At 52.7% G+C, this 24,971-nt stretch overlaps 1 protein-coding gene across 3 annotated transcripts in view; it reads right to left on the minus strand.

Annotated features, from left to right (window-relative positions):
• LOC106743025 (dachshund homolog 2) overlaps positions 1-24,971 on the minus strand; it is a 219,268-nt gene that overhangs the window by 32,643 nt on the left and 161,654 nt on the right. For all 3 annotated transcript variants that reach the window (XM_014616493.1, XM_014616494.1, XM_014616492.1), the window contains exon 8: positions 18,813-18,896. In XM_014616493.1, the coding sequence (XP_014471979.1) occupies positions 18,813-18,896 (84 nt within the window). The remainder of the gene's footprint in view (positions 1-18,812; positions 18,897-24,971) is intronic.

The following is a 24,971-nucleotide window of genomic DNA, read 5'->3' on the forward strand; positions in this document are numbered from 1 at the left end:
GGGGGGGGTGGGTGGGATTCTTCGTTAAAGGGGCCGCCGAAAAAAGCCCACCGAGCGAGAGGGGCTTTCTGGGTGCCGCTTCGTTCTCGCCGGCGACGAGAGAGACCGACCGGCGAATATTTCTTCGGCCTCGTCGTCGGGAGGACACGCGGGGATGGTGTTTCACCTCGCTCTCGGAGGTTGAAGGCGCGCGCGCGCGCGAGGATCCGAAGAGACGACTCGTTTGCGGCGGAATTGATTTTCGGAATTTATCGTGGCGAGCTTCCGTTCGCCGGCTGTCGGGCGGGCTCGTTCGCGATCGCGCGCGTAAAGAAGCCGAGTTTACGACGAGGTTGCACCCAAAAGCACCTTCGACCAGTTAATTGGAAGACCCGTCTAATCACGCCGCGAGCGCCACGAGAGAAGGAAGAGGCTTTGTTCTTTGTTTCGGGCGCACGTCCCTTCGTACCCTCCCCCCCTTCTTTCCTGCCCCCTGCGTCCTTCCGTACTCTTTACACCGGTAGCTTCCGGTATAAAAGAACCCGACTCTCCCTCCCCTCTCGCGCGCGATGGAATAATCGCGCCGAAGTTTCCCCTCAGCCTCCGCCGAGGAAATTCCCGCCTTAATGACGTCCGACGGTGTCATTAATTTCGCTCGCGAGAGACCCACCTCGGGATTGATTTATCGACTCCGGCTCTCTCTCTCTCTCTCTCCCTATCGTGGCGGCTCTCACGTGCGAATTTCGCGTCGGGAAGCGCGCGCGGCGATGCGGGATTTTCGACGCGGACCAGTCATCGACATCACGGAAACGCTCGCGCATGACTCCGGGGACGAACGGCAGCAACGCAATGCGGCAGTCGCAGTTGGGCCGAGATAATTAGGTTTGAGTGCACTCCGGCCGCCGCAGTCGGTAACTCAGTTATCAGTGGACACCCCGCGTACAATGGCTATCACAACGGCATCAAACATAACGCATCAATTAACGTGAACAATAACCGAGCCGTGAGAGAGAGAGGGTGCAAGGGTGTAGTGTAGGGTGCTGTGTAGGGCGGCGAGCGAGCGCGAACGCACAGCGCGAGAGAGAGAAAACGAGAGAGGTAGAGAAGGGAGATGAGAGAATCAGTGTGAGAGAGAGAGAGAGAGAGGAGCCAGAACCCTTCCTGCAGCTCGCACGACTACATTCGCGAAATGACAGCTGTTGGTTGAATACGCGGGATGACGCGTCATCATCGTGCGCTTGGCGGGTGAGCATCTTTCGCGTCATCGCGCGGATCGAATCTAGACGAAGGAGGAGATATCGACCGCGCGTCGGCGGTATATCTAACCGGTGACGCGGCTCGGTAACGGCGCGCGATCCCGGTCAAGTGAGCAAAAATCCGGTAGGTCGCTCCCTTCCGATACAGCCGATCGCGCCGATACCCGTCGGATACCGCGGATATCGGGTGGCTCGTGACGAATTCGCGCACGGGGCGAGATGAAAAAGCAATTTTCGAGATCGGCCTCGAGCGAGCGAGCGAGCGAGGACGAGGAGCAGGCGGAGGCGGGCGGAGAAGCTCGAGAGATCTCTCTCTCTCTCTTTCTCTGTCCGGCAGCGGATCGCGTGGGCGCTGGATCTCTCGCACGTGTGAACGGCTGCGTGACGAACAGAGAGGGATGCAGAAGAGAGACGTTCTGCAGCGCGCGCTTCGTATGCGTCGTGCACGATCGAGCCCCTCTGGCGTATTCAAAGCGCGCAACGTCGCTCCGTCTCGAGGAATGCGGCAATCGATTATCACGGTCCTGCATATCGATACTACCGTCCAACACCGGGCGAACGCGCGCGCGAAAAGGCACATGTACGTGGGCGCGCACGTACGTACAGGGACGCGACCGTGCCACCTTCACAAACGCTCGCTTAGCGCCGCTCGCTCTGTGCTTCGGCCGCACGCACACACCGCGAACTAATGACACCGCCTCGTATAATACTCGTGCCTCGAATATCATCGGCCCGATATTGCCACCGCGAGAGATTAATGTTTCGTCGTAACCTGTCCTCTGTCGTGCGCGCGCGCGCATACACACACAGGCGGCCGCGCGCGAGCGCACATATATAGGGGGGAGGCGCGAGCGCATATTCTCTCCCCGGTGCCTCCTCCCTTTTCCTCTCTCTCTCTCTCCGTCTCTCCTCTCCCTCGATCGTCCCAACGCGAGTGGACGCGTCGTCGACGATCGAGGGCGAGATAATATCGTTTCGTGATTCGCGGCACGAAAGCTCCTCTCCGCCGTTCTCGATCGCATGGGCCCGAGAGTACCGGGTGCAGATCGATGAACCTTCTTCCCTCGTAAACACACGTGTAATCGGCGGCTGAGTTTTGACGGGCGCGAATTACTTCGGCACCGACCGGATGCGACACGGGCCGAAAGTCACGAGCGGGGGACGTCGAGCGCGATCGCAATGGCCGATATTCACGCTCGGATCTTGCATTTGACGCTATATGTACCGTGGATAATTTTTACCCACTTGTAGATTCTTTCTTCTCATTTCTTTCATCGCAGCCTTCTTTATTGCAAAACGGTTAAACCATATCATAAAGTTCAAAAAAGTCACTATATCGACAAGCATTTGCTATTCTAGCAAAATTTCTCTTCGTGTGCAAAGGCTGCCTTAAGTTCAGTCCCAGATGCTTCGTAGCCAATGAAACAAGCCGTACAGCATCTGAAGATGAACTTGAAACGGTCTTGAATATAAATATAAAATTTGACCATGAATAGCAACCGAAGAGGGGGGAGGGGGTGTTGTGACGGGGTAACGGCTTCGCCGATATTTCAATCGCGTGTCCTGCCGGGAGTCTCCTCTGCGACGAGCTTCGCCGGTGCTCCGTCGAGGAGTCTAACCGTCAAAGCGGTTCACGGGTGTTCATCTCGAAAGTTCGGGACAGGCGGAGAGTTTCGAGTGCAGCGAGCAGTTCGTCCTACGTCAGGAGCAGGAACGATAATGGTAGCTATTAACGAGCCGTAGCGGGCGCGAAGGCACCTGAGCCCAAAATATCACCGCGATTAATGCAATTACAGCTTACAAGTCCCTTCGGCTCTAAGACCGCCGCTATTACTAATTCAATGTGCGCGTAGAGATGTGTTTCCGGCGTGCGGCGGCTGCGGCCGGTCGGGGTTTCGTCCTCCGGCCGGTTTCCAACCCTCTTGAAATAGTCAATAGGCAGACTCGCTCGTAGACGAGAGCGTGTTTGCGCGTGTGTATTCTTGTTTCCGTGTCCGGCCCGCTGTTATCACGGGGGTGAGGAGGATGAGAGGGAGAGAGAGAGAAAGAGAAGGAAAGACGAGATCGACTAAATCCGCCGCGCTCTCAACGATCCCCTCGCAACGACGTCTCGCGAATTATAAGCTAACTGCATCCCTTCGTGCGTACCTTCGTCGGTAAAATGCTAGGGGTACGGGACGGGGGAGGGGGGGCCGGTGAACTATGTTTTAATTTAGAACATTGCGAATAAATTGCAGGAGCGATACGCGCGAGCGCGCGTAATTCTGGTTAACCCGCGATTTCCACGAGCGGCGGCCGGGCAGCGTGCGCGTCTCTAATTCGACGGTGAACGGTTGTAAGGGTAGGACGAAGTGGTAGGTTCGAGCGGGTTAGGGCACTTTGGGACCCTCTCGTGCCGGTAGTGGTGTTTGGCGGTTGCGGTTAACGTAATTACGGCGAAGGACCTCCGTCGGCCTCTTGCGCGAAACCGCGAACGTCTTAGCTCGCCCTCGCGTCTCACCCGCCCGTTTTCCGATCTCCGCGATTTCCCTCGTCCCGCGCCACGGATCCCTCCCCCCTCCCCGTTTCGCGCGTGCGAATTGCTCGAATGCCGTAATCGCGAGATCGGGCCTGTCGATAAAGCGAGGCCTCTCGCTCTCGAATTCCGGATAGATTATGAGATTGGAGAGGGCTTTAAGGCCGAGAGGTGCCGGCGAAATATCCCGGCCAGCTCCCCTTCGTTGCGCCGCTCTCCGGAAAAAAGGACTCCTGTCGAAACCGAGTCGCGTTTATTAATCGAGTTATGTTCGCCGATACCAATAAGTTGATTACCACGCGTACATATATATATATGTACGCGTGTATATATATATATATATATATATATATATATATATATATACACAACCACAGGAGATATTTCCTTTAAATTGCAAATACGTAACAAGAATATTCATACGGTTCGTAAAACGCGCGCAGGGCTGTAGCGGAGCACGGCGCGCTCCGATCGACAAGGACCGTCGCGAAAAATACGATTATTGAACGGGGATCATCGATGACCGCAGAAGTTACGGCGACCCGGGCGACCAGCAATTACGGTCGCGCCATCGTCATTGTCATCGGCATGCATGTGCATCCCAGGCATGGTACGCTTTCTCCCTTCTTCTCTCACAGTCCCCCCATCCCTCTCTCTCTCTCTCTCTCTTTCCCTATCACGCTTTATTACTTCGACGATCGGTACAATCGATCGGATGATTATAGCCGAAAACATAATCGTTAACACGTACGACCCATTTAATGACTATGGACCATTCTCGATGCCAAATTGCTGGCGGCTGGAATCGCGCGCGTATCGCGCCGTAACCGCGCGCGCGAACCGCCGGCGAATTGACGCACGGCCGATGACGAACGTATTTACGCGGACGTTAATTCTCGTTATGACAAATCAAAATTTAAAGGCACCGCACGTTATCGAATTAAGCGCGGATGCGGACATGGACGCGCGGGCGCGCGAACGAACAAGCGAGCGAGCGAGCGTGCTGCGGCATTAATAACGCCACTCGAATCAACTTTCCGCTCGATCGCGCCACAATGTTCATTTAACGTCGCCATGAATACGAACGCGCGGTTTTCAATTCACATTTTTTCGTTTATTACGCTGCTTACATACTCGCTTTTAGTCCCGGCGATCTCTTTTTTTTTTTCGCTCCCGTTCGTTAAACACAACGTTTCTTTTTAATTAAATCCGCTTGTACTTTTTTAATTAAATCCGCTTTTACAAGATAGCGCGTGTGAGATATGTCGGTTACCAACTGCGTTACTTTTTAATCTTTATAACGCTTAGAACGTTTAATCCTTTTCTTTTCTTTCTCTTCCCTCCCCCTCTCTGTCTCTTTTTTTGCGCAAAGTAGCGTTAACTATCGGCGATGTTGCGCCGCGATGCGACTACCTATAAATCGCTTTAAAAGGGCTGTAGACTTCCGCGTCGCGAACGCCCACCCCTCGTTCATCAGTGCGTCCCTCGGCAAGAAAGTAGGGTTGGTTCTTACTACCGGCAAAACGCTCGGGCGTTAGTCTCGGGTCCTACATAATTTATGGAATTCTCCGTCTGTCCATGGTGGTCTTTCCTCGCGATGTTATAATTAGAAATATGCTTACGACCGTAATTCCGAATACCGGGGAGTGAGTAGGGCGGCGAGGGCCGCGATGGTGACGGCGGCGAAGTCGAAGGAGGGTGAGCGCGTTTACTGCCAATAAGGGACGCATGCATAATAGAAAGCCGTAGATGGTAGCCGGCGGACCGACAGAAGGACTTACAAGAGAATGCTACTTTACGACGACTCGTATTACGAGGGTTGCGGATTCGCCGTCTTTCATACGCGAGCGCGCGCGCGCTCCGTACATCGCGCACGCATCGCGCGCGCTGAGGAGTCCCGGCCTCGCCGGTACCCAGTCGTTCTCCCGAGATTCCCGAATATAATGCGGAATATATGGGAATATATATTTTTCCAGCGGCTCTCGCAAAAACCGAATTTACGACCTACCGCCGCTCCCGAAGACCGTCGTCCGCTAGAGAGAGAAGGAGGGCGAAAGAAGGATCCGCCGGTTCTTCGACGGTGTTCGACGTGGTTCCGATCGGCGAAGAGCCGGCCGCGCGTGGTTATTCGCTAATACGACTCGAACATCGTGTGTAACGATAACTGTAGCTATTAATGGACCCGTCGACGAGCGGTTGGACGCGTACAGGCGCGAGGATGATAATGCCCGAAGAGAATCGAGCTTAGCGTGATTCCCCGCATTGACATCCACCGGTGTACCGGTGTTACGCCGCCGAGGCAACGGGGTGGTGGGTTCCCAGCGAGCGGGGTGAGATTCGCACGGAGCAGAGAACGGGAGGGCCGGAGGGAAGGACAGATAGAGAGAGAGAGGGAGGGGTGGAAGGAGAGGGAGAAAGGGGCGCGCAGGGTGTTAGGATCGTCGGTGACGGTGCCGAGCCATGCGACACGTAATAACGGGTTACCAGTTACGCGTACCGACATTTATTTATTTACACCTACCGGCGGGTAATTTCGCATAATTCGAGGTTCCGTTCTCATGGGGGAAAATCACTTTTAAATGGCGGGTTGGCCTGTCGGCGGGCACCCGGAAAAAATTGTCGGGGCCCGGTGGAATCCCGCTCTCCGGACTCCCTCCTCTCTCTCTCTCTCGCTGTGTGCGCGCTGCAGCGCAGCGCAACGCAGCGCAGCACGGCGTGGCGCGGCTCAACGCGAGAGAGTGCGATTAAAATCTAATAACCAGTTGAAACTACGAGAACCGCAGCGCGCGATCGTTATTATTAATAATTTCATTACGCAACGCCAGGCCGGTCGCGCATTTAAATATTACATCTCCATTAACGGTCGCACCGGCGAGCGAGCTAAAGTCGGTTACGCGCGAGGCAAAACACGAAAAAAAAAGCGTGAGCGTTACATTATTTCCTCTCTATTTTTTTTGCGCTCCGGACGTATCTCGTTACGAATTGCATTAGATATTCAAAGAGAGAGAGAGAGAGAGAAGGAGGCAGAGAGCTACTGTTACATTCGATACGCATAATCTTATCGGTTATCACGCTAATCTAACGTCGCGCGTAAGGTACATTTACTCAACGGTGTATTAATATTCGCTGCGTTACGCGTTTTCCAATCGCGGTTCTCCGGCCGTGAATGGGACCCGATGGAAAACCGATAATTCCCGTCGCGGTACAAATTTCGCGGGGAATCGCGAAAAATCCGTTCTCGATGTGCGGTGCGATCGCCGCCCTCTCTGCGGCCGCTCTTCGGCGCCGCGATTCTTGCCCGTGCCGCGAAAAGAGTCGGCGGTTCTCCGACCTCCTTCTCCCTTCCCCTCTGCCACTTCCATCATCGTCGTTGTTACGAAATATCATTTTCTTTTTTCACGTTCATACATTCCACGCCCGGGAGCACACTCGGGGAAGAAGACGAAGCGCCGGGACGCTCAGAATTCTCGCGCAAGTACATGACACAAGACGCGACACGACACATGCGCGCACGTACATCCGTGGATCCGCGCGTTGTCATTCGCGTCATCTCTCGCGCACGGAATCGACCACGACGAGGGCGACGAAGGCGACGTGAGCATCGCGAGCGTATATCCGCGCACACGACGTGTGTGTATCCTGGGCGCGGGCAAACGAGTGAGAGCGAACGAGCTTGTGCTCGAGCGTAAATATGTGTGTACGCCCGGGCTCCCAAGTAATTCGCGCAATTTCATCTAAATTCCGTAGCGACGAAATTTCTCGCGTCGTCGTCGTCTCCTCGCGCACGAACAAGCGAGCCTATGTAAACACGCGCCCGTACGAATGCTCCGTTTGCGTTCGCGCGGCCCTCTCTCTCTCTCTCTCTGGGTGTGTGTGCGTGCGTGTGTACACGAATGTGTATGTATACGTACTCGGGAGATGTGCGCTCGAATTTATGCGAGCACCGGCTGTAGACACCGGCTCTCTCTCTCTCTCTTATTCTCTCAGGCGTATCTGTGTGCGGCGCATGTACTCACACCGCCGTATTTCTTACGCTATCTTTGTTTATTATAGTTTGTCGGCGCGACATTATTGTGAAATATGATTAGGTGCCGCACCTCTCGTGCTCCTTCCCTCTCTCTCTCACACACACTTTCTATCTCTCTCCCTCTGTCGTTCTCACCCCTTGTTTCCGGTCGCCCGTGTCCCTCGGCGGCGACTTTTCGCGCGGCGGCGATTCGAGGCATCCTAGACATCCGAGCCTTTGTGAGCGCGACCGATACTCCAAATGCCACCGCGTAAATATCCGCGGGAATGCTTATCGTCTGCACCCCCCCCCCTCTTCCCCGTACATGTATTAATTCATGCACTTGTCGAACCCTTCGTATCGCTCGCGCTACCCGGCGCTACCGAGGGACGTTTAAATCGCCGACCGAGCTTTCGTCGATGGTTCGCGTCTATTTCGAGAGATCGGTCGAGATGAAAAATGCAAAGAGGATATTTGACATTGTTACTCCATCGCCGGACTGGATCCCGGAGCTTCTCTCCATCGGCTCTCTCGAATCGTGTCCACCATTCGCCGATATTAACGACCGTAATATAGACGTTCACGTGTGTCATCGCCGGTGCGCTCGAGGGTGCTGAAGACCGTACGAAGGGCGTTCGGGATTAATCAGCGGTTCTCCGAGATTGCCACGCGTGCCATTAGCGCGACGTTATCTCACAGCGCGATTTTCAACTTCTCGTTGCATAACGTGACTCGAGTGGAATAATCACGGCGGTTTTATCTCCCCGCGCTCTCTAAATCGTTTCGGAGCGCAGAGCGCGCTCGTAACGGAAAATCGCGTGCTTCTATCTCTCGCGTCGGAATGAAAGAGCGGGTCGTATATACACGGGGCCGCGTATGCGCGCATATACACGTGCGCGTACTCCGACGCGGTACACGTATACAAATCCGCGAGAAAAGCCGGAGCCACCGCCTATTTCCCGGCGGAGCGCTCGTGCGCGCCCGCTCGCGTAAATAAGCTCTCGCGTTTTATTCCTTTCTTTCATCGTCGCTCGCGGTATATTTTCCCCCGTCCGCCTGCCGGGAATATTACGCATCGCGCACACTTGCCCAGGTAACCGAGAAATTCGCCCCTCCGGCGTGTCAGCCGCCCTCGCAGCCGGCTAAGTATCATCGGCCGGCTTCCGTTCGGAAGCACTCAGAATACGCCGAAAGTAATCTCCCTTTTGAGAGAGAGAGAGAGAGAGAGAGAGAGATAGAGATTTCGCATTCTACGAAGAATTCACGACTCTTGCATTATAAACAAAAAAAAATAAAATAGCAAAAGGTTACAACAGTCACACAACATCAGTTGTGTGAAGTGAGTGAGTACGGTCAGCCCACCGTCTCAGTAATTCTTTCTAATATAATCATACAATCTAGTCTTAAAGACATTTAAATCCGAGGAACCACGCAAGACAATCGGCGGAGGAAAAGAGAGAGAATGAAGCTCTCCTGTGCATGAGAACGATATCGAGGAAACGAGCGACGAGGACACACGAGACTTCTGCTGTCCCCGAATCGACGAAAGTGGATACAGACTGAATTACGTCGGACCAACCGACCGAGTCCGACACGCGGATTTTTCTAATATTACCTCCATCCCGACGACGTGTGTCGCACGAGAGAGAGAGAGAGAGAGAGGGAGCGTCGGGACGAGAACTCTTTCTCTCAGCACGCGTATCGAAACGGACGTCGCTAAAGCGACGAGGAAAGGAGGCCGCCGGAGGGAGGGAGGGGCGGCGGTTTGTTCCCGCGGAAGAGTGCGCCGCGCGAGAACGGTACCCCTTTGCCGGCGTATTTCTGACGCGGAGGTACGTACGCGTTATCGGCGTTATCTTTAGTAGCGCGAAGATATCCAGGGTGAAAGAGGAAAAAGTCTGACGCAAACACCGAGCCGATCTCGGATATAACGATTCCTCTCGCGAGCACCCATCCCTTTGTGTCGCGCTCGCGCGCAGGCAAGAGAGAGAGAGAGAGAGACGCGCACAACGCGCGCGTACTTCTTTAAAGAGCGCTCTCCGCTTCGCGATCAGTGATCATCCGTAATGCGAGGTGGCGAACGAGGCGTGCCGTAATGGCTGCCGTTGCCGCTGCAGTCGCTGCTGATGCGCTGTGCGTCTATTTTTACGGTAAGGAGGGCTGGCACCCATGACGACGCGCCGCTGCCAGCCACATCGGCGTGTGCAATGCATAAACGCCGCCCGAGGTCCATCAGCGCATTAACAATTATATTACGGAAGCTCACTGTTACGCGCGAGCGAATTCATACGCGTGCCTCCGGGCCCCGGGGAGGGACGGCACGGAGGGAAGAAAAAAAAAAGGCACACACCGCGAAAGGAGGGAGAGAGATCTTCCATATCTCTCCTCGTTAGGTATGGACGCGCGCGCGTCGCTGGTTCGGCGGGATCTCGAGAGTGACCGATCGACGCGCTCCCCAAAGGGCGCACTCTCGCAAGTCGAGCTCTCGCGCCCGGAGGAGATTCCATTACCCCTCGTCGGACGCGCGCCGCGACACTCGACGCTCGCTTTCATCTCTCGCATTCGTAGTTATTAACGGATCTCGGAGGGGCAGCGGCTTTGTCGGCGCGCGCTGTCGCGAGAGGAGGAAGACGACGACGGAAGGGCGCGACGGCCGGCTTCGGTTACCCTTTGGTCACGCGTCCTAACAGTGGGTGCGATTTAATTTTTTTTTTCCGCCCCGTCTCTCGCCCGTTCGCCCTCCGCGCGTCCGAGGGACCAGTGTCATATTCACGAGGTCGTGGCCGGGCAAAGCGAGTGTCGTGGGTCGAGAGAGCGAATTCAAGGGGGGTACCGGCAACGGGCGCGGGGAGGGACTGAGAGGGCGAGTAGTCTAGGCGAGACTTAATTAAACAGCGGGCAAAGCCAGGTTAGTTCACAAAGTGACCGCGGCACCTACCCCCGCGCTTGTAGCCGCCACCATCAACTCCTCGACGGTACAGCGTCGGTTCTGGGACACACGGCACCACCTCTCGGCCGCGCGGAGGAAGAAGCGAGCTCGAGTAGTTTGGTCACCTTGATCACGCAAGGCGAACAACCGCGCCCGATCGCCCGCGCGGAATACCGATCGGGCCAAGAATCCGCTTCTGGAAACGGAACTATGACGCGGTCAAAGCGAGAAGTTTCGGGCGAATTCTCGGCGCGGCGATCGATAAACCGACGGCAAGGCGAAAAGTCTCTCCTCTTCGGCCGCTTCTGGAGCTCGCGCCCGATGATCGCTTGGCCGAGTCTGCGAGGGGACGCGCGGGGCTGGTGGTCCAGCGGCGACACCTTTGACGTAGCCTACGTATCCGCGCTGGTTTCTGTCTCGTGTCGACGGGCAAGGGGCGCTGCGAGGGAAGGGTTTATTTTCGCGGGGTGGCGCTGCACAGCACTCGCTGCCAGGCACCGTCGCCGCCCAACGTTCTTTTTATCTCAAAGCCGTATCCCTTTTGCGCCTCTTCTGTATTCCTCAATTTCCAATGAGTCGGAATACGACATGAAACGCTAAACTGCCACAAAGGGGGTAAGCCGATGAGCGGTCGAACCCTTTGCCCGGTCTTTCTCTTTTCCTCTCTCTCTCACTTTATCTCTATGTTCTCTCTCTCTCTCTCTCTCACTCTCGCCCTCTCTCACTCTTCCCGCCCGTGCTCGCGTCTCTTTTCCGTCAACGACGATCGGGGTGGAACCTTTCCTCTGCGCTCTCTTTGAATTCTTTGTCACAGTGCATTAGATACGCTCTTGCCGTGTCATTATTTGAAACGGGAGTACACAGAGAATTATTCGACAAAAACGGCGCGCGGGGCATTCGGGAGCGGAGCATGAGCACCTCTTCCTCCTCCTCCTCGTCGTCGTTATTTTTGCTTTCGGCAACGTCGCCGCTCGAAAGTTGGCGCTTTTTCGAGCGGCCGTCCGGCACCGTCCGTTTCGCCTCGGTCGCCGCGCTCAACATATTCTTCCTCGTGCTCATTTTGCCCGACAATGGCAACGCGCCCGTTCCGCTCCACGGGCTAATACCCTCAACTTCCGGCATGCGCGCACCACCCGCGCGCGCCAGAGGTCTCCTAATGTTTGTCCACTGTGGTGACTTCGTTCGCTGCACAAGTGAGCAGGGCCAACGTCGCGCTGCGGGATTCAGTGAATCAGAATACTCGGGCGAAAGGCGCGTTCTTGCCAAGCGGTTCCGCGCACAAACGACGGACCGAAGAAGGGTGGATGGTCATCGGCATGTTTCCGTGTACATACGTACGCGCGCGTGCGTGTGTGCGTGCGTGCGAGTCTTGGTACGCGTGTATGTACATCACGACAGCCACCAACTGGCGGGCGGGGGTGAACAATGTTGCGTCCGCCCGCCACCCCGGTTTGCGTAGCTACAATAGCGGAGGGTTCCGTCGATCGCTATAAACGTTCACTTCAAAGCGAATCAGCTGCCGTTACGCACGAGGGCGTCGTTGTCATCAACATTGTCGTCGTCGTAGTAGTTACTTCGTCCTCATCGGCGACTCTTTTGCGAATTAGCCTTCGACTCGTGGCTTCGACAAGTAGTACACGCGTCGAAATTGACATCGCCCGTCTCTCTCTCTCTCTCTGGACGATGTCATCTTGACGATTTTTCGAAGCGGATAAAGACCGGATTCACCGTAAAAAGATGATCCGCCGAATCATCTCGGTCCCTCGAGCGGGGGGGGGGGGGCGCAATGCCATCGACCCGGCGTTCTCGCAATTTTATTTGCGAGCGGCCAACCGACCGTGCGACGACCTACTTTTCACGGTCCTCATCCCTCCGATATTTCGTAGTCGTCGCCACGCTAGCGTGAAATCATTCTTAGTCGGTCTCTACGTTACTGTCGTCGTATTTGGTCCATCGTCGTCGTCGTGGCCGTTTCGCCGTCGGAGAAGCGCGAACGCGACGCCGAAAGCGCAACGGGGATGGTGTGACGACTCGGCGGCGCGGGCGGTGGCCGCCGAGGGTTGAAACGCGGGAGAGTCCCTCGGGTCCCAATTACACCGACACCCGATCCCGGCATTACGGCCCGGCTAATTCGAGGGGGAGAGTCGTATATAAATCTCGGCGAGTTGATTGTGCAGTTTCAATTCCGTTTGTCGTCCGTCGTCGCCGACGGCGACGAGGACAACGGCGGGAGATAACGCGCCGGCAGGTCGTTACAGTTACTTTTTCACCGGAAAGATTAATTCCGCATTAGAGAGAGAGAGAGAGAGAGAGCGATTGTACGCGCGCTCGCTCGATCGAGCGTGTCCCATAACCGTAACCGGATACGATTGAGCGTAATGTTTGTCATTAGAGGTAACTACCTTCGTCGTGCCGACGAATCGCCATAAGGATATTTCCTTTTACAATGTAACACGATTCCGCGCCGCATTCGTTCGGCAATTGCCCGACGGACCCGGTCAGCAAGGGATAAAGAGAAGTTTCGCTTCTTATTCACTCGTGAATTTGCCGCAGGCGATACCGGGAAACCGGTAAATACCGGCTTAGGAAAGAGAGAGAGAGAGAGATAAAATGAGACGTAAGACGACGTGATCGATCGAACAACGATTAAGGCGCGGGGCCTTTTTCTCGCTCGGAGGAAAAGCTCGCGGCGCGACTTGAGGTAGTTTAACAACGCGCCTCTCGCAGATTGCCGCGAGAGAGCCGCCCGCGAGGCAGCAAACGAGAGAGGGATGTGGGAGGAGAGCTTGAAAGGGGTGTGTTCCTCTCGACGGGTCTCGCGACAAACGGCTCGGCTAATTACAGGGAGGCCGCAGCTCTCCGTGTAAACCGGCGGCGCAAAGGCAGCTGTCGGTTCCCAGGCTTCCGCGGTTCGTAGGTTTACGCGTGTCGGCGAGCTTTTTGCTTTTGCATGAAAATGTCGTCGTCCGTTCGGCCGCAACGCTAGGATACGCGCGCGCCCCAGAATATCCGCCAGCGGATCGGATCCAGAAGCCGCGTCGTCCGTTTCTTTCCGCCGTGTTTGTTATCGTTCGCCGTCCGTGTGGCGTCTCGTTCCGATACTAATATTAATATTAGCGTCCGCAAGCGCGCTAGTAAGTATCAGACAAGTATGCGCCCGTGAGGATTCGAGACGGGCCTGTACGCGATCTTCCGCATTTGCGTAAGCGCCAGAAGAACGTGGGAAACGCGCCTCGCGAGCGTTGATACGATACTTCCTCGTACGGACCAGTTACGTCGACGGGGAGAGAGAGAGAAAAAAAAAAGAAGGGAAACGATGACGCCATCCCTGTTCCTGCGGCTGTTTTACAATCGCTCCGAGTTTGCGCGCGGCGAAGAATAACTCGCGTTTCCGGCGTGAAGCGGCTTTCGTCAAGTGTGCTCGGTGATCGACAGGAATCTGTTGTAGACCCGCATAGACTATTTCTCGGGATTTTCAGCTGAAAGCAAGATTTCGTAACATTTACCGAACATTCACAGAGAAAGTGATTTCGCTGGGACAGCAAATTGTCTGCTCTAATATAATGATAGCAAAAAGATTTACTTGGACGGCAAAAAAATTTGTTAAGAATATTAATTTTTCACTATGCCAACGAAATTTTATCACTTTCGCAACAACATCTTGCTACAGCCCGTTTATTAATTTCCTAATCTGACATTCGGTCAAACCGTCACGCGGGTCTGACAGTCACACGTGGCACGGAGCAAACCGTGTAGCGCGCACAGTTCATCAATCAGCATCGCAGAGAAAAGAGGCTTCATCCCATGTTAGTGTTTATCGTCTGTGACTGAAATATTCGTTTAGATTCTCCATAGATCCAGGGAAATATACAGAGGACTCCATTGACGCTGTCCCATTTCCTAGATATAACGTCATCGAAAATTTCCCGTAAGGGACATTATGTGCGATATTCGTGTATTATGACTGCTGATTATTCTATGAATCGGCAAGGATCCTCCAAAGCAGCGGTCATGATGCACGAATATTCGCACGTAACGAAATGGAAATTTTCGATGACGCTATACCTAAGAAATGGAACAATATTAGTGGTGTTTTCTGTACCAATCAGGAGTAATAATCATTAAGAGCTCACTTAAATTTATTTTCTCCGCTGAACACAGACAAATGGGATCTCTAATTGGTATCGTGGTGGGATAATCTAATCTTGGATAACTTTGAATATTCTAGTCGGAATGTATTCTAATTTGTATCTCTGGGAAAATCGCGAGGAACTTCTATGCGGATAGTAAACGGTTTCGTTCGATCAACTTATCGCGAAGTAAGATTCGACGAACGACGATCGGGGATGCATGTTCTAGCCGGACGAAAGGGGTCGTTGCTCTTTCGCGTATTATGGCGAGAGAATTGCGACGGCTACTGTGTGCATTCACCGGCCGCGAAAGGTCATCGTATTGTTCGCCGTACAAAGTCGCCGCGCATCCGACTCGCAACCCCCTCGTCACGATACGCCGCCGTCGAGGAGAGAAGGAAGCCGGATTTCTCACAACCCCTGCTAAGATAATAAGCCCACCCCCGCCCGGCGGGAGGCCGAAGATTTCAACCTTTACCGAAATGCCAAGCGGGGCTTTAAACGGGCTAATAACGCCGCTTCCCCTTCGACGCCGTCGTATCGCGCGTACGATTTCGATTCTGTCGCACAAATTGCCCGTAGAATTACGTATCGAGCGAGTGGAGCTGCGTTCCCCCGACGTCGTTTACACTCACGTCTCACGTTAACGTAGTAACGTAGTCTCATTAGCGAAAACAACGACGACGACGATAAGTAGATTGGATTAGCCGAGTTAAAGAGCGACTTTTTCCGAAACTACGGTATTTTTAACCTTTTTAAACTCGCCGGGCATTTTTATTATTGGAGTTTCACCAGTGCGACAGTCCCGAGCGAGCGAGCCAGTAAGTGAACGGCGCGCCCGCACGCTGTTTTCTTGGTATTTTAAACACCGCCGGATGGCTTGGCAAGGAAAGGTTCGCGCACGTGTGCATCGTACGTCGTTCGTACCGCGGGAAAAAGGGGTGTGCAGCGGAGTACTCGATCGGAAAAACTGCCGACGGATACGCCCTCGTTAAAGCCTCCGGGATCGTCGTCGTCGCCACCGACGCCGCCGGCGGACGGTAAAGGTTGACACGGTATCTCTTACAAGGCGGTCATTAGTCGAATGAGAGGAAGTCTTACGAAGTGCCTGCGTAAATATCCGTGGGACTGGCCGGTCATCAATCATCGTAGAATCCTTGCGAGAGCCGCGAGGCTGCGCACGAAATTACGTATCGCCTTACGGCTCTCTCGCGAGATACGCCCCGAACGGAGACGAAATTACGCGCGAGCTCTTTAACGAACTCCTCTCCTTTTCCTTTTTCCGACGCAAGAATTCCTTCCCTCGGCGCCACGGGTATTTTCGGCGTCGAAACGACACATCATTTTACCTATAATTACATTATTTTCTGCTCGAATTCGCAGATGTGTGAGCTTCAGCAAGTGAGAGTTCGGAACATTGTTCGTATCTCGTTTTGCGTGCCTTCATTCTCGAACGCTGTTTGTCGTCTTCAGGTATTTCCAAAATGACGAAATTTCAGTTTTCATGGATTTCGAAAATGCATGGTTGAAAATTTTTCGAGGTACGGACAATTCGAAAGGAGATGCCAACAAGTACAAACTCAAACGGCATGAAGGAATTTGAAATGTCTCTCGCTCGGTCACTATTCGTTTACGTCCTTGTGTGTCGTTTTATCCTTTGAGATACAAACGAAATGGAAAGTGGTGCAAACGAACGAGATACAAACTATGTTTAAAACTTTTTGTTTTTTTTTTGCTTTTCAAGTTGAGCGCAGGTTCAGATATTTTAGGTTTATATTAGACACGGGAGGTGTAAAGGATATATAAAAAGAGCAAAGTTCCTCGTTCGAAAAGTTCTCGTTTGAATAATTTTAATCGGGGGAATTTATTAAATTTCGAAATTAACGTGCCAATGATGTTAAAATACGAATCACCGATAAAGGTGGATCTCGACACTGTCGTTTGAGCGATAACGTGATATCACGTGTTATAGACACGCACACGTACGCGCTCGCGAGCGGATAGATAAAGTCATCGATTGGGCCGCACAATGCGAGCGGACTATTTACTACATTTGCGATATCATAGGGCGAGTAATGGTTTCGCTTGACGTTACGGTCGGAAGGACGCGGCAGGGAGGAAGAAGACGGGACGAACGGGAGAGAGCGAGAAAGAGAGAAAGAGAGAGGATGGATAGGATATTCCGTGAGACTGGCTGTCATATTCATGTATTGACACCGAGCTGGTTGACTAATGGACTGCTGTTGTCACAGGCTCGTGTTACCGCGAGGGCCCGGCCTAGCAGCCGAGTCGTTTTTCCTGAGAATCGACTGAAACGCATTCACGTCCCACACGCACGCCTCGTCGCGTATATCGAAAATTCGATTCCGCGCGACGGAATCGTGAGTCATTTGCGACAAGGATACACGGAGAGAAGCGTAAGACTTATACAGTAAGAAAATTAAACGATCACAGCCGATTATTTTGCGACCGTAAGGGGAATGATGTGTTGTTAAAATTTGAGGAAGGATTCCTAGGGATATGAATTCACTGACCAACTACCTTGAGGCATCTGGTTGCGCTATCGCGTCTCCTTAATTGAAATCTTTTTCTTCTCCATCGCCGCGCGTGTCTTCCGCGCCGGCGCCGAGCGTTTTAATTTATATAATTTTCCCGGCGGCTGTGCGGGGGGTACACGAGCTCAAGCCGGCTAACCGGGGGACTATCTCACTCGTTATTCTTGAATAGAACAGCACGTCGCGTTTCTAAAGCCGCGAATAGCGCGGCCGTTCTTTCCCGACTTTTACATATTTATCGAGCCTCGCATTGTTGTCGCGTCAGACGAGACGTCGACATTGTCGAGCTCGAAAATCCGCGATATTATATCTGCAAGCAGCAGCCAAGGATCCGGGATTCTGATCCCCGATCAAAGGTGCACGGATGTCCGCGTACTTTCACAGAGTCGCTTTGAATCCGCACGCCTAATGCGCCCGTGAAGGGGAAAAAAGAGAAGAGAAGAACGGGTGAAATGCGCGGAGCGAAGGAAAAGAGGGCGAATAAAATTGTCGGAATTTTCACGTAGGCGCACGCGCGTCGGTGCGATACCGAGTCTCTTCTTACGTCAGCTTTTGATTTACGCGAGTCCGAATTTACACGGTGGGTTACGGGTAGCGCATTAATCGCGTAAATTGATAGTTATCTGTACACGCTCGCCTCACCTGTCCATTCGATATTTCATCGCGCGCGTTAACACGTTCGGCCATTGCAACAAGTAGCGCGCACGGAAATTTTCGTTTTTGAAAGCCGCGCCGCATTGAATTACGCGAAGCAGGTGGAAGATCGGCGACTACGGAGGGGAGGGGGCGAACTCCGGAGTAAAGAGCCGGGAATAGTTGCACGTCGCAATCAAAAATCGAGAGGGTGGTTAAGGGGAGGCGAGCGAACGCGGTAACTATTCTATTATCGGGTTTGACACCCGATACGCGAAGCTCCGTCGCGGTTTTCGGCACCGCCTTGCTTGCTCGCTCGCTCGCCTGCCTGCTTTCCTTCCTTCCTTCCTTCCTTCCATTAGACGCGAGGATGTCTATGGGGCGACCCGAGCGCCAAGGTGGACGAGGGGGACGTCGAAGGGCGCCAGTCGAGGCGAAGGACCTCCCCAACGCGGAATAACACGATACGCGGGGATCGACGGACGGGAATCGCCCGTGACTTTATAGCGCCGCGCGGCGTCTCTTGCGGCCGCTTGATTTATCGACGCGTTAACCCTCGCGCGAAAAACCCGCCCGAGGCGGTCGATGCACGCCCGCGAGATTACCAGCGCGCGCGAATCGTCCGATGTTTGACTTCGCCGCGCGCGGGGCCAAGTCAATTTTCTCGTGTTTGCAAGCTCGAAAGGCGAACGGCCACCTGCAAACTCGTGTGAACCGGCTTCGATTCGGCGTCTCGTAAAGATTAGCCGTCTCCCGGAGCGCGCGACTCGCGCCCGACGAGATAAGACTCGCACGCTTCTCGTACTCACCTCGCACCTTCTGCTCGTCTTGTAGCTGCCGCTCCAGGCTGTCCTTGACCTCCCGCTCCCGAAGAACGTCCATTTTCAACTCGGCTGTAACACACGCAAGACAACGGAAATTTATTTTAAAACGCTTTTACTGTCTTGCCTCTCTCTCTCTCTTCTTTCCCCGGCCGCGCGGGATACGAGGAGCGGCTTCATTCAATTCTCCGACTCGGTGCCTCGCCCGCACACTCGTTACTTTTAATTGCTCGGTTACTTAGTCCGCGCGAACGCTCGAGACGACCGAGTGTCTCCCACCCCTCCGTGAATAATTACTAGGAATGGTCTCATCTCGCAAGACATCGTCGAGCGAGAATGAGAGCGAGAGAAAGCGCTTAGGTCCCGGAAACGCGAAGGACTCGGCCACGCGAGCGGTTAATTTGACAATAAGAGTCTCTCCCAGCCATCTCCGCCTCCCCCGATCGCCCCTTCCTTATCCTCCCGCAATCGTCCGAGAGGTGCTGCGCGGGAGGATATCGCACGGTTGGCTGAGTTCGTGATTAAATCCAATGGCGATGGGCAGACCAGAGCTCGCATAGTTACCTCTAATAGAATTATATTAAGACATGGAGGTCTCCCGTTTCCATCCTCACTCCCTCCTCCCTTCCCTTCGTATCTTCCGCTTAGCTCGCGTACCTCGTCTCGCGCACACCACTCGCAACGCGTTCCTCTTTGTCTCCCCCCCCCCCCNCCCCCCCCCCCCCTCTCGTCTCAGCGCGCGCTCACGACTCGTAGAACTCCCTGTTCCCGTGGGAGCCACCCGCGCTAAATTAGCCATTTCGAATCTCAGCTAGAGGGTCGTTAGGACGAGTCCAGAAACTCGTTGAACATCTCTAAGAAACCGTGAGCTACACGCGGCGGCCTCGCTCGCACGGTGACCAGTTTGCAGTCACTCCGTCAGCGTTGAAACTGACATGTTGAAACAAGCGTAGGCATATAAATGAGAGAATTAGAGAGCGGAGAAAGAGAGAGAGAGAGAGAGAGAGGCGTGTACGCGAATACAAATGACGTCTTGAATTACGGAGTCCCTCGGAAAAGTCGTGCCTTCGCCTCGGCGGAGTTGGTTAAGGGGCTCGCGAAATCACTTTTCAGACGGTAACACGATAAAACGTTTCCGGGCTTTATATCAAGCGGGCTAATTCGTTTTAACGGAAGAAAAGTAACGCTGCGAAAGGGCGCCTACGGTTGTCGGCGCCCTCTCCTTCTTTCATTCTCTCTCTTTTTTTCTCTCCTCGGGCCGCGCTCGCCTCTCGAATTACATCGGTGGGCAATGAGCCACGTAGCTCGTAACACACGCCGCCTCGCTGCCGATCAGACTCGCAATCGTGGGACGATTCGCAGACCGTTTCTCTTTCCGCCTTTTCCGTTATTATTAGGCAATTACCGTCAATTAAAATCGAGCGCGCGGCGCAAGTGCGGTGAGACCTGGAATCATCCGCAGGAGTCGACGTTATCGCCAGCATCACTTGGCGTTGCTGGCGCCACACATATTCTCCCTCTCTCTCTCTCTCAATAAAATCAGATGAAAGCACGCTGCAAAATAATATCCACGTTCATTCTCGGCGCGTACGGCGTTTTCACGCCTCATCGGGGAAGTTTAATAAAATTCGAAGCAACGTTTAATCCGCTTATCACGTTTCGCAGGCTTTTAAAAGACTCCTCACAGGCTCGTATATACGCCACCGTCGCATTAGCAGCAATTATTTCTCGACTCGGACTCTCGTCTCCTCGTGGATCCAAAAAGTTTCGCGACATACATTCAGACCGTAGCGACAAGAGAAGTGGAGAAGGAGAGGTGGTGAAGATGGAGAGAGGGAGGAAGAGAGTGTGTGTGTGTGTGTGAGTGAGTGAAAGAGAGACGGAGCCTGACGGAGAATCAAGCCGGTAGATTAGGTAGGGCCGCGTCTCAGCAGTCTGCCAGCAATTTGAGAGCGTTTGCGAGGTCCATTAACGGCGGTAACTCTTCACGACCGGCCGCCACGAAGATTCAATTTGAATGCTAACCAGAATAGGAAGTTCGCGCCGGGGCCCCGTGGTATATACACCGCGCGCGCTGTTCCCCTCCNNCCCCCCCCCCCCCTCGGCCGCCGTTATCCCCTCGCCACCCTGTTATTGCCAATTTCGGCGCGTTTCTGCAGCCCACTTTGCGATCGTTTAGATTATCATCTCTCCCGGTTTCTCTTTCTCTCGACGGTGCCTTCCACCCCGCCCTGAACTCCCTTCCCCCCTCCCCTTCTTGTATCTTCTACATTCTGCTCCCTCCCGTCCTCCCGGCCGTCCTGGCCCGGTCGCTCTCAAACGTTTCCGGGGATAATTGAACTTTATTAGAGATCGTCGTCGACGAAACACCAGCCCTTGCATCCACCCCGAGGCTTATTCGGATCGACTTGATTCCGAAATGCTTTAACGATCACTCCGCTCGCTCATCTTTTTCTCACTCGCGAAAACGCCTCGCGAATCGATAGCCGCGTGACGTGACCCCCCTCGTCTCACACAGGGGGACGGCTCCGTTTCATCTCGGATCGCCGCGTGTGCGCGCGCGCGCTGCGAAGTAGATCTCGCACTCGGGGAGATTCGAATTAATTCTCAGCGATGCATAGCGCGATCTAATTTGCCTTGAAAACGTATTCGTTTTCACGGGAACCCCGCATAATATCGCGTATATCTGAAATAATATTCCCCGGCCGGGTAAAGGAAGAGGGAGAGATACACGCGCGGCGATATATCTCTTCTCAAATCTCACTCGCTCTCCTCTTGCGGTCTCGCAGCGCGTGCCCTCGCGCGCGAGAGGAGGGGAGCGGCTTGGAAAAAGTTTGTCGCGATGGAAGGGAGAAAAAAAAACGCGGAGATCAATTATGCGAGCGCCGGCTCGTCGAGGGGCGGGAGAGCGACCTTATTGAAATTTGGCTGCGGGGTCGTGAGCATTAAAATTGCAGGGATTAATATAAGCCGCGGTGAAAAGCGCCTTGCGCTTTCCTCGTCGTGAGGAAATGCTTCCGCGCCGTTCGGTTATAAAAGCCCGGCCCGTTCTATCATTCTTATGTCAATTAGACGAGCCCTAATCGCGAGCCGGCTCATAAACCGAGAATTATATCTTTAATTTCAGCGGCCGCGTATTCCAGCTCGGGCTTGCGGAACAGGATTCGCTCGGCGAGCGCGCCTCGCCGCTGCGGGCGAGAGACCGCTTTAACCTCCGCAGATAGATGGTAATTAATGACGAGAACTGTCCGTCGGTCAATTTCGTTTCCGAGTCTGACGTACGGAGAAATATATGCGAACTGACCGTGCGGCATATTTTAAGGCAGTTTCAAGTCCGTAGAATGCCGGATTTTCAGTGGTGACATCAAGGGCGCCCATTTCATAAGTTTATTATTTATCGAAAGAGACTTTCCTCTTATTTATTTAACTAATCTGGGGGCCGGTTGCTGTACGTTCGGTTAAATTTATCTGGATGGATTAATGTATGGAGAGCGCTCCCGTACGGGAATAAACTAAGAATACGAAAAAATTACTGATATATTCTTCTTCTTCCGATGCTGATATATTCTTCTTCAATAGTGTTCTTGAATAGTATACTAGTAACTTTTTCATATTCTTGTAGTTTATTTCCGTACGGACGTTCTTCAAATATTTATCCATTAGATAAAATTATCCGAATGTGGAACAACCGGCCCTAAAAGTAATAAATATTAATTTGAACGCAAAGTTAAGACAAATATATATCTCGATCGAGAATACAGGATGACATTCGATGGAGATGATCGCGACCTCGCCCGGGAATCGTCGCTAAGCGCTTTCTCGTCGCGCGTACCGCGCGCGCATTTCACGCGGATTTCTCGGTCGTAATAATCGACGGTGTTACCGAGGCCCGGCGGAATATATTTCCGAGGGCCGCTGTTCGTCACGATTTACGAGTTCCTCGCCGGACGCCGGACGATATCGCGAGCGGGCTCGAGCGGGCCTAGGATCGTCGGCGATAATAATTTTCACGGTGGCGCGAGCACTCGCGTAGTAACAATAACGGTGCAACGGAACGTGCATGGCACTGTTACCGGAGCGATTCATGGTTATTGATTAGTATATACGGTCGCAGGAAGACGAGAGAGAGAGAGAGAGAGGGGGGTGGGGGAGGATGGAGGGGGGAGGGAGAGAATGAGAGAGGCTGCGGTATAACGTTCACAACCCCCGAGGGCTTGTACCACGACATGTACGCACACATAACACGCGCACACGGACACGTGTGTATATACGTGTATATATAAATATACGTACACACATTCGCGGGAACATATATCTCCACGTAGCGTGCACTCGACGCTAAGATATTCGCAGGGCCCGAGGCGACCCTCAGAAACAACAATGTCAACTTGCCCGCCGTGGCCTGCAATCGTTTGAATAGTATAATGTAGTTTTCGTGTTACAACTCACTCTCCCTCGTGTAGGAGCGTCTAGTCTTGAGTGAGTGCCTACGAGAAACACCAGTCTTTTCGGTCTTCTCTTAAAACGTCTAACGCGTCGGTGCGTGCGATCGACGACGACGTTGTGCGTCGCGACGCGGCTCGAACGGACGGACGAAAGGGCCCCACGAGGAGAGCCGAGGGAGAGTCTCGAGACCGGCGCGCGAGATTGGCGGGTATTTATGAATTTAATTTTAACGGATCAAGAGCGGTAATAAAGCGCGGGTAGGAATTAACCGCGGGATTATTTCGGTAATTTACAGCCTCGGGGATCGCGTCTGGTATTCCTCTCTTATTTGCATCCGCGATATCCTCGCTACGGTGCCGAGCGACTGAGCGCTATCCTTCTTTCCTTCCTTCTTCCCTCGTTTCGTCATGACAATATTTCTCTTTACCCGCGTGTCCCTGACTCGAAATTTTGCTTCTACATTAACGGGAATTTTGTCGAATTTGAAGGATTCATAGATAATCTTTCCATAAATATTCTCTGGGTGTAGTATTTCATATTAGGGTGTTGCGCATCGGTAAGACTGACATCGAAATTGCTATCGAAACTTGATATCGATCAGCGATGAATATCGATTCGGTAACATCGATATTCTTATTAAAAATTATATTATTTTATTATACTCATAATTTATGTACATGTGTGTAGTAAAAGTACTTAATTTTTTAGCCAATAGGCGGCTTTTTTGTTGCGTTAATATCAATCCCGCCTTAGAAAATAATCTTTAATCTTAAATCTTTAATTAAATTAAACAATAATTGTAACTTACTTAAAACTATAGGCAGATTATACGCGATAAGCAAATATTAAATAATTAATATGAACAAACGAAATAACAAACTTCCTTTTTCACAATCTGTTTATTATTATTTGTTGTAAGCGTTGAAGATTTCGTTAAAGTTTGGGCTGAAAATAGGAGCGAAAAAAGGGAGTCGTCAGAATGAAGACAGTAGTGTGTGCGCAGAAATGAAAATTTTAATTTGGTTCCGCGACAATAATGATAGTAATGCTTTAAAGAGAGTGAAAAAAGAAGCCGTCGACAAGTTTAAGGTGCGGCTTGTGTAATATTTTGAAAGCATCGATTGTTGTGGTCTCTCGGCCGGCGAGATCGTGCACGCGTCCTTGGCAAGCGTCGATGGTTGGTTGACGGGAGATGACGTAGCCCTTTTTGCCCATTGTTTTGGTACTCTCGTGCTCCGCGTATGTTTCCGTGACTAAGTCATAACGTATCGAGCTACCGAGCGACGCACACGTATCGCGACGCGGAACACGTGTATCGGTGAGGAAAGTTTCCATTCCTATCGGTTCTTAAAATATTAATCCGGATTCTCATCGGCATTACGTTCATTAATGTGCGATTGAGTCGTATCTACGCGAGTGTCAGTGCCAGTGTCACAATGGATTACTTGGAGCAGCTGGGAGGCTAGGACACGGAGGGCGCATCGAGACGTAAACAACAATGCATCATATATTTCGAGGTACGATTATTCAGAATTCATTGTTTCTAGTTTTAACGGACGTTTGACGAATTTGTTGAGAATAAGGAGGCACCGAGTCGAAATTTAGGTCGGCATTTCTAGTTTGTTATCATTTGATAAATAATTATAGCTTCATCATTAATTTTCGATTATTTGTCACTTAGTATCTCTGCTTATTTCATAT

Source organism: Dinoponera quadriceps, unplaced genomic scaffold (assembly GCF_001313825.1).
Source record: "Dinoponera quadriceps isolate SergipeBrazil2010 unplaced genomic scaffold, ASM131382v1 scaffold848, whole genome shotgun sequence".
NCBI lineage: Eukaryota > Metazoa > Arthropoda > Insecta > Hymenoptera > Formicidae > Dinoponera > Dinoponera quadriceps.